At 39.5% G+C, this 14,870-nt stretch overlaps 1 protein-coding gene across 1 annotated transcript; it reads left to right on the forward strand.

Moving 5' to 3' along the window:
* The first annotated feature begins 1,607 nt into the window (after positions 1-1,607).
* On the forward strand, positions 1,608-13,218 carry LOC140941587 (axin-1-like). The gene is made up of 7 exons (XM_073390607.1): positions 1,608-4,314; positions 8,041-8,199; positions 8,723-8,825; positions 9,180-9,332; positions 9,795-10,459; positions 11,585-11,944; positions 12,855-13,218. The coding sequence occupies exons 1-7, from the start codon at positions 3,353-3,355 to the stop codon at positions 12,976-12,978; spliced, it is 2,526 nt and encodes an 841-aa protein (XP_073246708.1). The 5' UTR covers positions 1,608-3,352; the 3' UTR covers positions 12,979-13,218.
* Positions 13,219-14,870: the final 1,652 nt, after the last annotated feature.

A 14,870-nucleotide genomic window follows, 5' to 3' on the forward strand; every position in this document is an offset into this window, starting at 1 on the left:
GCCTGGTCTGTAAATATGCTTAAAAAGTCATTATATTGCAATAAGTCAATGTAGAGGATACCGTCTTTACCTTCTGGAATGATTAAGCTGCGGAAAAATTCTGAGTCATAAATCTTTCATACTGACCCACTGAATTTTCTCGTTTTAATACTAAGGTAGACCGAGGTAGACCTAGTATTTATTTCATGCAATCGAGGAATTGAGTAAAAGGACGTTCTCTGAAAGATAAATGTAAAGATACATGTTTCCGGCTAAATATAAAAAATTTGTATTCGATCCCAAACTTTTTTTTAACCTTGTAAGCTACTCTGCTTTATTATTATTATTATTTATTTCAAAACAATTATGCCCTGGGCGGTTTTCATTTTGCAAATGCTTTTTTTCCTTCATTTGCTAAAAATGTTATATTATTATTATTATTATTATTATTATTATTATTATTATTATTATTATTATTATTATTATTATTATTATTATTATAAAAACGTCTGGGATTAGCTTGTTCCCGCCTGTCTTCAATGGACGCTTTTTTGCAAGAGTAAGCGGTGTTTTATGTTTGCTGTAACAAGCTATTAATGCATACTTAGCCTTTGAAAGCCACAGTTACTCTTTTTCTATTTTGTTTATACCCTGAACTGTTTTAATGCCAAGAATCGCATTTTTTTTATCCCAAATACAAGTTTCTCTTGGCTAAACAAAGTAAAAAATAAAATATATTTTCCGCTTTTTCTCTATCCCCGTCAAAGACAATAGAGAACATGCCCCAGTATAGTTTAAATTTTCAAATTAAAACGACCGCATCTCTTAATTGGTCTCACTGAGCAGCAACAATTTGTCAAAATAAATGCTCCTTAAAGTTGTGGGGAAGCTGCGTCATGCTTCACCCACAGTTTCCATTTCCGGTGTAAAACAAGGCACTTCCGGTTAAGCGCTCGAGTGATTTCCGCAAGATTTTTCCCGTTTCTCTGCGATCGACTTAACTATCAGCCATTTTTAAAAAATTATCCTTTAACGCAGAGCGAGCTTTTGTTCAGACTATATTGCTCTTGGAAACGGGAACATTTGAGAATATAAAACTAAAAGAAAACGCCGCCGATCTGCTGACATTTTCGATTTTTTGACTCACTGGGTAATTGACACTTCGTCAATGAAAAGCGGCAAATTCAAAGGTTTTCAAAATAGCCTCTCGTTCGAACGTGCAAAAAGTGAAGGTGGCTAATTGAGGACTTATAGCTCGAAACTTTCAATTCTTGGTAACAAAAGTCGAAATTACAAGTCTGTCAGGCGCCTTGGATACGGCTAATAATTTTCCTTTCAGTTGTTTAAAATTTTAAACTTCGAGCTCTTTTATATCCGTACCGCCAGTCGGTCTTGCCACGCGAAATTAAATAGTTTGTGTTGGTAACAAAACAGACAGGAAAACTAACACATTTACTCACTGCAAATTCTGTTTCCTCGCCTCGAATACGAACTATTTTTAGAGGTAGACAAATCTTTTTTCTTTACATAAACATTACAGCGCCAAATCCAGTTGCTCTTGGCTGCGTGATCATTCGTCTGAGGAAACAATATTACAAAGCACGTCAGGTTTAAAATCAAAATACGCAGCGTGCTCATTTGAAAGTCGTTATTTAACACGGATCTTTTTTCACCGAATTTCTAAACAACGGGTTGATTCAAATACTGCATTGTGCAGCCGCATAAGTGAATTCGGCGGTCGCGCGAATCGTTCGCTCTGTACAAGACCAAAAAATACAAAAATGTTGACGCTATTTTCGAGCGATGAACGTGCTAAAACGCACGCAAAAATCGAGTGATAAGGAAACATAACTTTTTCTCATCAAAAGGACCGGCCTAACATGAAAGGCACCGCCGAGATGCTTGTGTTCCGTGAAATATTAAAATTTGTCTCCCCGCGCTGGGTTGAGGTAACTAACATCACAAAAGCTCTGTTTCGGACCATTATGGAAAAATAGGACAAGCAATTCTTAGCGGTGTTTGTCTACCTCTCCGTTACAATCAATTTTTTGCTCTTAAATTACTCTGGCAAACACTCTCTTGTGACACAAAGGGAAACCCGAAAAGACAAATAATAATTATTGCTGGCAACGTTAAGTTGAGTTCTTTCTCGGTCCTTAACCTAATTTCAGCTAAGCCGGACTCAAAAAGGAGCCGCATTCGTTGGTGAGGACGACCAGTTCAAAAAATTATTATCTTGTAGTAATACAACCAATAATGTGTTAAGTGAATTGCATAGGCCCGACACTTCATCAAATAAAAAAAAATTCATTAGCAGATATTTTGAATAAGAATGCCGGAGACGGCGAAAAGTTAAACGTGAAAAAAGTGAAGGAGAAAGCAACGTGATGTTGAGGTAGATTGAGAAAGGAATCGCACGCGCTATAAAAAGAACCCCTTCAAACGCTTTGATCGCTCCGAATTCCGTCTCGATGTAGCCATTTTGAAAAGTATGACACGAATGCTGATTAAAAATTACAAACAAATTTCCCCGCCATCCAAACAATCAGCAGAGCTCACTTGTCGAATTTGATTGACATTGATATCCCTTTAGACTTGCCGCTCTTTGCTTATCCAAGATTGGTAATGAGAGCGTTTAATTCATTTTGTGGTTTAAGACGATTCGCCGCACTAAATCCTCATTTAGCACGGAACACAATAGCTCTGAGCGAAAAAGCGACCCAATCACTAACCAAGATAGCCATAAAAGAGTCGCTTTATTCCTAGATCGGCCTCAACTCGTTTGGGGTTTTCACTACTCATTGCAAGGCAATCAGAAACGATTCAGCCAGCTGCACTTAATTACAGCCACCGTCGACATGTGTGAAGTTGCCATAAAGCACGTGCTATCACCCGGGGCACCGAAGCGCGCTTTCTGATTGGTGCGGTCTCGTGCGCCGTTGTGACGTCCTCTCCCGAGGGAATTGATCGCTTCATGCGCCGCCTTTTGCTAGCGGCTTCGTTTGAAGTAGTTTTTGCAACCTTACCGCACTTGAAAACACTTAGGACCCAAATGCGGAGCGCTTTCGAGCACTGTGAACATTTTCTCGCGCGAGAAACCTTTCAAGATCAATACGTGGAGGGCAAGATCGCCGATCGCGTGGCCTTCATTTATTTACGATTTTTCAGTAATCGCCTTCAACGCACATTTTGAGCAGTTCATCGGAGCGTCGCGAGTGATATATGTATTTGAATATTTGCTTTGAGAGCTCACCGCGGCTTACGTTTGATCTCTGCGAGGCATTCTCTTAGTGAGATCCGACGAACAACTGTAGAGCAGGTTGGTGGCTCAACTCGACTGAATGCGGACCGCAGTTCTCCGCGATTTGGAATTATGGATTTGAGGCAAACACATTCGAAAAGCTCTCGAAAGGTTTATTATGATCAGAGGGAATCACAACAGAAATCGAGTACCGCACGTGAAATGCTACTGGCCGGATCAGCGGCCGACTACCCCACAACTATGCGACCCCCTCCAACCGGCGAAGATTCGAACGACAGCGAACGCTCTAAAGGAAAGTTAGGGGTTTCCTCGAAGCCTGAATCCTTCCATTCAAGCTCTCGAATGACTCCAGGGAGATTTTCGAAGAAAGAATCGATCCCAGTGCGAGGTTTTCCAGGACTCGATTCGGACGAAGAGATGCTTGAGCGGGTAGGATTTGAGCCCGAGGGTAGCGCCGCTTCAACTCCGCAATTTGAGCGATGGCCGACAAGTTTGAGCGATATGCTTATGGATTGTCAAGGATTTAACTCTTTTTATCAATTTCTACGACAGGAGAACAAAGAAAATCTTTTAGATTTCTGGCGGGCAGCGGAATCGTTCAAGCGAATGGCACCGATTTCGTATGAACTTCGAACAACCGCCAAAGCGATTTTCCAGAAGTTTGTTTTTGCTGCGAGTTCTGACGCTTTGGAAATCAGCGATACAGTTAGAAACGAAATAGCACAGCATATCAATGATCAGTCTGTGGATTGTGGACTTTTTGAAGAGGCCTTATCAGAAATTATGGTGAACATGAAAAATAATCATTATCCTCGTTTCATGAACACAAGCCTCTACAAGGATTGTCTCCAAAGCGGCGGCGAAAGTCCTAAAGATGTAAGCTTATGTGAACGCTATCCACAGACACCTAGATTCCATTGTGGATATCTACCTACTCTTCCGGAAGAAAAAGTTTTAGGATTTGACGAGATTGAGGACGATGGAGACCAATTTGAATTTGAACAACATCGCAAAAGTGTGAAAGGATTGTCTCATTGTGGAAATAGACAGGGCTCAGATGAACACAATGCGCGGTAAGTGACTCGCTCAATTTCCACCATAACAAACTGCTTTTATAATCTTGAGCTCAATAGTCTGGCAATGTTGCCGGATTTTTACACTTGAAATATCTTATTGAGTTACTCGACAGTTAAATCTCTCTGTTTGAGTGTAGTTATCAGCAATTTATATTCAGCGTTTTCCGAATATGATTGGGCCGTTGTTCAGCAATGTTATTGCAATTTACTTGCTCTTGTTTTTGAGCGATAATCTTACCGACTTTGTAGCTAATGAAAGCATGAAGTAGAGATATTTTGTTTTGGTTTTTATGAGAGAGATTAGAGCGAAAATCGTAAGGATTACCCAATAGAAACAGATATTGCTTCTCTTGAAGTTTACGTTGGAAACTTTGTCAACTTTCGATTATGTACGGTGCCTTGTGTACAAACCCTCATACCGGTTAATTGAGACTGATGTTTAATTTCTAAAGAATTTTTATCCTTTACAACGGAAGTGTTACAATCTTAATTTAGAATGTGCACTATTTACTCTGTTTTAGTCCTTCGTTGTCAGTTATAAACCTTTTTTACTAGCTTTTCAAATGTTTCTGCGATGATATTCCAGTTGTTTGACCTGATCCCGATAAAATTAGAACTAGTGAAAACTACAAAAGTAATTGTCATTCTCTTGGAACTAAACGCATTGTTTCTGTGTTCGAAATCAATGCTTTTCTTCGTTCCGGCGAATGATCGCTCGCCGTGGGAACAACATAAGTGATCGATCAACAAACTCGGAAATAAAATTTGGCAAACTTTGTAACTAAGTGACTTTTTTTTCAATTCGGAGAGTCTTTGATACCCCCCGAAATGATTGCAAATCTGTTAAATCTATCAAGTTTTCTAGCAAAATTAAATTATGTGTAAGATGGAAACGCATCAATCTTTTGACTTCAAATGAACTGAGCATGTTTCTATCGTAAGATTGATCGCTTTGACCGGTAAAGCGTGCTGGTTGTATGTTCAGTTATTGTGTAGTTTAGTTAGAAGTACTTGTAATTTGGAGAGGGTGTGAATTCCTATGTTGCTGTTTCCAGCCGTGAGCGGACACTCGAGAAGCAAGTATCGGGTTAATGAAAACTGACGGTTCGAGGTGATTGTTACTTTCCTAAAGACTCTGTTTTGGATTTTAACAGGTTTCTTTTGATTCCGTAAGGTCACTTGTTTGGCTTCCATATTTATGAAGCATGACAAACAGTCTGAAGTGAGTGGAGATGCTAAGCAATAAAAGGCAAATTGAATCTGTGCAAACATACATTAACATTGGCTACTTAGCTTTCATCGCATAATTGCAAAAGAATTCACAAATCTGATCATAATAACTTGGCCAGATTGCAGAAGGGAATGACTGTTTTTTGCCATGCATAATCTTTTTTAAAAGAAGCTGCATTTCTTCAGATGCTCTTTTGGGTTCCGTCGAGTGTCATAATCTAAAAAGGTAATCATTGAAGATTATGCAAAAGTTTGGTTAAAGATGGAATATTGTCGATTGTTTTCAAAACCTAATGTTTTTGTACCCTTGAAAAAAGTCATTTCTTTCATTGAGGATCATTCAAGCATGACCCTGAAGTTAAGAAGGATGTTTTTGTTCCCATGGGGTCAACAAGCCAGTAGTGTGCTTGATGTATTTCTCTATTGTTCTCCACATTTTTTGCCTTATCAACTTTTAGTGTTTCCGTAAGAGCTACTCATAGCTTGAAGACATGCACACTGTTTCAATTGCTTAAAGCATGCGACTAAAATCATACGCATGTTTGTAGTGAATAAGGCTTTAAGTTATTCTGCCGAGACATAATTTTTTCGTCTGCAGCAAAGATCAAGCCTGTGCTTCTAAAAGATTCTTTAAGTTGTTTTGACACTACATTAGCATATCTATGATAAAGAAGAAATTGTAGAGCGTTTAACTTTTTTACTTCAACCTTTTAAATTTGCCAGGGTGCATTTCTTTTGGGAGAATCCAAAAATTATTAGACTATCAATCTCTTTTTTTGGATTCACTGCAGTGAAAGAAATGAACCCAAAATGGTCTCGTTAGGCTGACAGAAACATTAATGCAAACCCCATATCCTTGCGTAAAGAAATGCACAGCTTGTGAACCCTAAAAACCTAGATTTCGAGTCAGTCTAATGAAGCTTCTCAGAATCTGACTTCTTTAGATTCAGAATCCATCCAATCCGTTTCTGGATTCAAGAACCTGGATTTCGATTTGCTCATAGAATCACACCCTTTGCTTCTCCTTCAAATTATTTGGTATTTAAGTATCAAGTGAGCATGTTTTTACACTTGACCCCCCTTGTGCCCATTTTTAGAGTTGACCAGGCATCTGACCTTAAGTGAGGCTTTTAATACAATCAAAGCCTGTCAATAGGACACTGAGTGGACCATAGAAAGTGTGTGTATTAAGCGGGTCGAATTTAGAAAAAAAAAATGTAAGGGCTTTCTTTCCTCAGGGAAACTGTCCGTAACACAGTGGAACCTCGATATAATGAAGGGCCAAGGGATGGGCAAGATTTGTTCCCTACATCAAGGTTTTGTTATATATTTGCTATTACAGCGGTAAAGAAAATCGTTCGGTATATAGAGGTTCATTATATCGAGGTTCCACTGCAATGAGGTGTCCTTATTATAAGTGGGTGTCCTCAAAGTGGGATTTGACTGTATTTGAGTGTACCCAAGTAATTCAACTGTAAGTGAAAGTGACTTTCACAAATTCAAACCAGATGGTTTCTGTGTGACAGTCCTAGCTTTGACTTCACAGCTCTTGCTTCTCATGCTTGTCTTAGCTATCAGTCATTATTATTATTCATCCACCTCTTCATATTTGAATTGAACATAAAGATTGCCTTCCATCTAAAATTAACCATGCCATTGGCTGCGTATGTTGATATAACTTTGCTTAGTTACCAGGCAAATTTTGTAAGCACATGCTTGAACCAACACCAAAGTTTGTTTACATCTTTTAACTGCATCTTAAGTGTGTTTTTTACTTCATTTGTTGAAAAAAGTTAAATAAGTAATTAAAACTGTAAGAGCTGTTTTGTGACAAGTATTTTATCAAGAATGAAAGTGTTGATGTTGTGCATTTCTCGATGGCAAGAACCTTTTCTCCAACATCTCTGTTTAACTTTTTCATGATTATCAACCTGATGTCACAAGCTAGCAGTCTTAAGTTTTGGCTTATAGCCATGGAATGGCCATTTAAATGAAGCCTTCCAGCACCTCTTTTATGGCAGTTTTTTTCATTTACAAAAATATGCTTAGAAGTTTTGAGGAATATGGATTTTTATCATTGAAGGGGAAAGCGTTGAGGCTGTGCTCCCTCCCTAGACAAGGCTTGTACTTGGGGAAAATTTTGAAGTAGCGCTCAAAGTCCAGAGAGCTGATTAAATCAGGGGTCCAATATGGCAAATATTATATATTTTTTCTGAATGCAAAACAATTCCTTATGTGCCCAAGGCAACATCAATGCTTATCATGACGGGTCAAGCTCGGGAACATTTTTTCCTTGTGCGGGAAGGCCAGTTGTTCATCTGTTTCAAAAGATTTTTTAAGGTACTTCTCTTGATGCAGTTCTTGTTTTCTTATTACTATGATGTCTTTTTCTCAAAGTAGGATCCTGTTAGACTCCTTGGCAAAATTTCACATTTATTGCCCTTTTAATCACATTGTCTGTCTCTAAAACTGTTGTTTAATTTGCACCCTTAGAGGGCTAATCCATTGCAGACTTCCATTGAAGCGGCTGCTGTCACCATATCAGTATCCTACAGCTCCAGTGGGGTCTAGGATTGAATCTGAGAACCAAAGCCTCTCCAGTGATGCTATGACAGAGGATACCCTGTCAGTTACTGACAGTGCCTTGACTGAGTAAGTCAACATTATTTGACATGTACAAGCTTAATTATCAGAGGCATTGTGAGTAGCATGTTCCCAATTGAGATATGTTGGCTCAGATTGCAATGGAAGACCTTTAGCATCCACGGCATGTTTTTGGGCAGCCACTGAAAGACAGTGTGCAATACAAGGACAAAGAAGCTAGCAAGAAGAGAGAAATATGGAGAAATATCATTCACAGCACCTAGAAATGTTGGGAAAGTCTGCTTGAATGTATTTTGAGGCTGCCTCTGTGAGTTTCTAGTCCAAATGCCATTTCTCCCCTTGTCCTTCTATTTACAGTATCTAATCTATGTAATTGATAGCAACCTCGAAATGTTATACTTGGCGGAGTTAAGGGGGTTTCGCCAGCCATGGGCAGATGCTCTGTTCAGGAGCTTACTGGTCTCTTAGCCCCTGGTTTCTTCAGGTTCCACTGTTCAAAGTCAGCCATTGGCTGAATTTTTTGTGCATCCTTTAACCCTTCCCATGATCTGACTGTTGTTGCATTTTGCAGTGATACATCATCCAGATGCAGTGATGGAAGACGCAGGTGTTCTTCAAATCGCCGGACAACTGCAAGTCACCATGGTGGACTGGCATTTGCTCCATTTATTCCGGTGAGTCACCCTACATTTTAGTGCAAGAACTTGCAAGGTGATGTCAAATGTTATATTTATGGATAAGTTTGAGCAAAGAACAGAGCTTTGGAGATTATATTTTGAAGATGATGATTACACCCTTGAAAAGAAAGGATACTAGCTTTATAAAGGTTGAAATCTTTTTGTTCTTTGCCCACTGCATTGTATGCCATCCAGGAAGGTGTTTTTGTCCCATGTGACCAATTCTCTGCAAAGGCCACATTACGATAGTGGTTTGGGTCTTATGTGATGCACGATAGTTACATGCCTACAAAAAAATGCCTTTTTGTAGGACAGAGGGGCAAGGTATTAATATCATTTCTGTTTTCTCAGCGCACACAGCGTGTTCCAAAGGACGCCAGACATCCATTGGCCAGTAATCCTCCTGAATTTGCAAGAGTCTTGACAGAGAAACTAGAGCAGGTTAAACTAGAGCAAGAAATTCAAGAGAGAGAAGCCAAGAACTTGACTGCTCATGGTTCAGAGGTAGGTCATCTCGTAAGAGGCCCTGTAAGAGTTCAGCAATGCATGTGGCCTTCAAACAACGACATAAGAGGGGTAGGAAAGCGGGCAAACATCAAAGTTGAAAACAGTGGTGCTGCAGTTTATGTTGGAGGTTTATGTTGTAATTTCTCTTGAACTTTGTTTGTGGTACTCCAGTTTAAAGTTAGTACATCAAAACTGTGTTTTTAAAAGGAGAAGAGAGGCTCTTCAGTTATGGGTTTTTGCCATTGAGGGGTGCCGAAGTATTAATTTTTGTGTTTACAGTTTCCAGAGAAACTGAAACACTATGCAGGCGTTTCGTAAGTCCATAATGTCTTTAATAAAATCAATAATCCTGAAGGGCAGATACAAAATACTGTTTGATTTAGTTCGCAAACAATTTATCAGAGTCTATTATGCTCTAGTCGTTGCTTGACATTTCGATTTTTTATTCTGTCTTCTTAGATGCCCAAAAAGTCAATTCTCCAACAAGCCATTGATAATAGCAGGAAAAATCCACTTAGCACCATGGCAATGTCAGTTGTTCCTGATCCCGCAGTACCTTACAGGGACACTCACCAGAACAGTCGTGTAGACGGTGGAGTGAGGAGCTCTGCCCCTAGCACATCTGCAGCAACAGTAGCTAATGACGCTCGCAGCAAACCTACACAACATCAGCAAGTGCAAAAAGTTAAAAAACCAGCTCCAGAAACTAAGGAAACAGTTGTTGATCCAGAACCAAGCATGCCTGTCCCTACCCAGGAAGCTGATGTGTGGGAGGAGCGCCCAAGTCGGAAGGATGACGACATTCCATTCCTAACGCACAATCACCAGCGCATCATGCAGTGGATGGAGGAAGGTGAGCAAGCGCAGCAGGGTTCTCCAAAAGAATCAAGGCATCATCGTCATCACTCACCTTCCACGAGAAGTGGCTCAAAGAGTAAGCAGTCAAGTTCCATGAGGCATTCCGAGACGACGTCTCGGCATCTGCCCAGTCAGCCCATCGCTTCCGACCCTCTTATGCCTCCTCTTCCTGTGCCGCATGCATCGTCTGTTCTGGAGGAAACAAGAAGGAGGTTAATTGAGGCACAAGAGGGTGAGAAAAGAAGTAAACATCATCAAAAGCAACGGTAAAAACAAGTTTGTTCTTAAATTTATTAATTTTATATGAAAGTTGGGATCAGCGTTAATGGGAACCACCTCACAGTCAGAATAGGAAAATGTGAAAGTACCAGAAATTAGTGCAACTGAAGAATATTGGCTTTTTTCACTTGTAAATTCTCTTTACATTTATCCTTCCATTTTGAATATGAGTCGCATTACTTTCAGCTGGTGGATAATTGTCAAGAATTGACCTCCACCAAAAATAGGCGATTCCGTCATTAAAGGTTTGTGTTTGTTCCTGAACTCTACATTTGTTTGTTAAAAATAAAGTAGAAGATTCTTTTTCTTTCAAATTGTGTGGCTCTGTAACAGCGGGGGCTCTGTTGAAGTTTTTTTTTTCTACCTTCCTAAAATGTTTGAGAATTTTGTTTGTGCTCCACAAAAGTCTTCGTTATTTTAATCCTTACGATACCCTTCATTGCAGATCAAGTTTCTGACCACACATGAACTTAACATTTTTTTATCAATATATTAGGGTTTCCCTTTGAGGAAATAGAAGTTTTTTCTCAACAAGATACAAACAATTTGAATTTTTCAGTTGCAATTGGACATGCCTCGAAAGACAAACCTGCAATACACTTGTTGATCTAACCACCCACAGTTAAAACTTTGTAGACAAAACAAAACTCCAAATTGGATAATTTAAAGACTGGAATGGCTGTGATTATCTCATATTGATTGCAGTGGTCCTGATAGAGGTTTTGCAAAATTTTTCTTCTGTGGATTCTCTTTCGTTTCGTTACCTAAAGAAGGCCACTCGGTAGCCAACCATTCACTAGACCAAAAATGTTATTGTTACATTTGGTGCTTTGAACTCCCTGAATGTAGTTGACCCTCTGCTACCAGACAATTAGTGATTTTTTCGTGACATTCAATCACTACATTTTAAACCACATGTAAGTGGAAACCTTCTTCTAAGTGATATTATCTCAGCCTCAGGGGTGTCTGCTTACAGGAGAGCTGACTTTATTTTTGCCTGTTGCTGAGATATCTGCCTGTGAGAAAGCTTAATGTGAACATGGTGCAAGTTGAGATTTAAGAAAAGTGTCGCCACAAGTGTTGATTGAATAATTTCTGTTTTTCCTATCCAGGTGCCACATTGTGGGAGAGCCGGATACCTCAATACACAGAGAAAAAAATACTGCAGGATCGTGTTGTTCCACTAAAGACTATTCCAATTATGGACACATGTCTGGTGCCCCTCCTGAGAGGCATTATAAAGGTGCAGCCCCTGCTACAGGGTCATCTGCTATGTCTTCAGTGTCGCGCACTGATGCAGTGGGTAGAGACAGTGTATCTGCAAAAAAGAAGGAGAAAAATGACAAAAATGAAATCATAATCACATACTTTTTATGGGGAGAGCCTATTCCTTATAGAACAACCCTTCCTGGAAGAAGTGTTACACTGAGACAGTTTAAAGATCTGTTGCCTCCAAGAAGAGGAAGTTACAGGTGAGATGTGGGCCATAAATTGCGTATGTTGCAGTTTTTATGGAACTGCAATGACTTCATCAGTGTGAGTGGGGCTGTCACTAAGAGCTGGGTATACGATAGACTGCAAAACAGCCCAGGTTAAGAACGCACGTGTAAGCGGTCGAAGAAAAGGTTGGGAGTGAGGGTTAAAACAGAGAGTGAGACTGAGTGTGCTTTGCAGGAAAATATCATACTAGCGATATGGGCTTTCCAAACCAATTTTGAGAAGAAAACCGACTGTTTTGCAGTCTAGGTATATGAAATTAGTAGCGGGGGAATTTCTCTTGGTTCTATATGCCTTTTGTTTACTAGGGGTCATGCTCATGGTAGCCAGGGGGAAATCTCTGGCCCTAGCCCTTATTGACACCCCTGGTCGATGCGTATTGACCTAGCATAATTATGGTTAACATGGCTGGATATTGACCGAGGGGCGGAGAGCAGAGGTATCTAGCCATACTAGCTAAACAACACCGAGCCCATGCAGTTAGCTAATCAAAGTGATAGATTTTCTTCATCTTGCATATACAAAGGACACAAAAACAGCTTGTACAAATAGCTTCTGCCAAATTAACTTATCTTCCTGTCACAGGGTATAAGCAGTTTCTTTGAAGGTCATTTATTAATTCATTTTTTTGAGAAAAGCTTCCAGAAAAGTGAAGGTGAGGTTCGATGTGGTTGTTGGTTCAGCTTTTTATTTCTTTCATTTTTTTGGTTTTATTTTGTACAATAATCATTTGAGCAGAAATAAAAAATTCAACCAAAGATAACAGTGAACCTTAACATAAGCAACTAATCCCGAAATTGTATCAATAACAAAACCAAAAAGTACTTCATGATGGTTTTCACAATTTTATCAGGAAAAGACTCAAAATTCTTTCTTTTTTTACAGATTCTATTTCAAGCGATCAACAGATGACAGAGACTGTGAAGGACCGGCAGTTTACGAAGAAGTCAAGGATGACAATGCGGTTTTACCAACTTTCGACGGCAAAGTTGTCGGAAAAGAGAGTTGACTCTTGAGTTCCCAGAAATTCTTACAGTTTTTAAAGAGAAATTGTACTTTTAATACTGAATGTTTTATATTCAGAAATGATTTTTAAATATTATAAAGAATACAGGGTCTGAAATTCCCACCGGAGGGCCAGAGAATTGGCGTTACGTTTGTACATAAACTTATAATATATTTGTAAATGATATGTTAATGTTGTATAATTTTATTGTTACCGAGATTAAAATATTATTTTCAATAGAAATCAGCTCTTGTTACTATCTTTACCAACCTCATAACTACAGTCAAATCTCTCAGACGTGTCTGTCTTATAGAGAGTAAAGTAAAGGCAGTAATCGAAGGCGGGGACCAACTCTAGGTGTCCGTTAAGAGAGAGTCCACTGTTTTCCCTATAGCTTCAATCAGCCTTTTCCAGGCGTTCAAATACCGTAAATCCTCTATTAAGCCCCTCGGGGGTCATTTATTTCAAGTTCATTTGAGGGGGGGTGGGTTAATAGAGACGGGGGGGCTTATTTTAGAAAATACGATGCTATCAGTTCTCCATAAAGAATTAGAATACAAAGTGGAAAATCTTAAGTACAAGAAGGTTGGAGTTCATGTAGTCTGCCACACATGCGTTTTTAGGAGAGTTCGTCTTTCATCCCTCTCCACAAACGCTGCTCAACCGAAGACAACATTCTTTTTCCACGGATGAAAAACGACCTCCCTTAAAAACGCCTGCGTTGGAGGCTAGAGGTCATGCAGCCGAGGATCAGATTCAAATCCGAACTTCCAGTTGGTAATATAAATAAACCACCCCGGATCAGTTCACACGAAGGTTTTCAGTCGTTTGAAGGTTGAAGCGTATTAATTCATAAATACATAGCAGTTCTAATCTATCTTAACAAGAGAACAGATGCTAAAAAAAGTTATCGAGGTACAAGCTCCGAAATTCCAAAACTCTAACCTATAAGTTACCTGCTTTAAGACATGAAAAGATAAAGCTATTCTTAAACCGTCGGTTTTAAAACGTGGCATGTTAGAAGGTCGCGAGCGCCTTAATGAATAAGTAGATTCGTGCGGTGCAGGTAGTAACTTATAAAGGTGATGATTGTTGTCATTTACAGTTGTGTGAAGAAGTGACTCACATATTTCGTCTTGGTGGGTTGCTAATTCATTCAAGTTCATAATAACAAGAACCTCATGATAGCTAACACCGGGGCAGATGATGGACATTGCTCTCTTCTTTACACGTTCCGATTCTTGCATTAATTGTGATTGATTAATAAAGTTTATCGTTTATTAGTGAAGAATAATTAGGGGAGGGGGGGACTTAGTAGAGGATTTACGTTAGTGGGGACGACGGAAAGAGCAGGAAAAAAAAGGTGAGGGGTGCGGGTGGGGAGAGAGGGTGAGGAAACGCCTGTTAAACTTCGCTCCTCACTCCCTCTTCCTTTCTTCTGCTCTCTACTCGTACGGTTTAACTACGTTCACACGCTCCCGTAGTTCCTTCGAAAACCCTACCCGAATCCAGACCATAATTCAGACCAATTCACAGACCAATTCACAGTGATGGGAAGCCTTTGTGAATTAAACATATAAATAAACTTTAATTTTTCAACACCAAGGTGCGGAAAAAGAGTTACGTGTGAGTAACTAAGAGTTACGTGTGTGGTAATCTGTATGCCAGAAAATTCTCATACGTGGTTTCGGTAAAGTCTTTATGACGACCGGCGCCGCGCCGTGGCCTCGGCCTTCGGCCTAGGAGCGTGCTATTCTTAAACTGAAATAACTGTCAACCGGCTGCTTAGATTCTCTTTTTGTCTTTTAAATATTAAATTGAAAAAGATACAAATTTAAGAGAATAAAATGAAAATATTTCTCAGGTGAAGTGAAAATCATCGAAAGACAAGTTCA

Source organism: Porites lutea, chromosome 6 (assembly GCF_958299795.1).
Source record: "Porites lutea chromosome 6, jaPorLute2.1, whole genome shotgun sequence".
In the NCBI taxonomy this organism is placed as follows: domain Eukaryota; kingdom Metazoa; phylum Cnidaria; class Anthozoa; order Scleractinia; family Poritidae; genus Porites; species Porites lutea.

Bases quoted from the DNA above. Each gene is read 5' to 3' on its own strand.
- LOC140941587 (XM_073390607.1), top strand. From the start codon at position 3,353: ATGGATTTGAGGCAAACACATTCGAAAAGCTCTCGAAAGGTTTATTAT. The intron at 4,315-8,040 runs GTAAGTGACTCG...TTGCACCCTTAG, and splicing joins TCAGATGAACACAATGCGCG to AGGGCTAATCCATTGCAGAC. The intron at 8,826-9,179 runs GTGAGTCACCCT...CTGTTTTCTCAG, and splicing joins CATTTGCTCCATTTATTCCG to CGCACACAGCGTGTTCCAAA.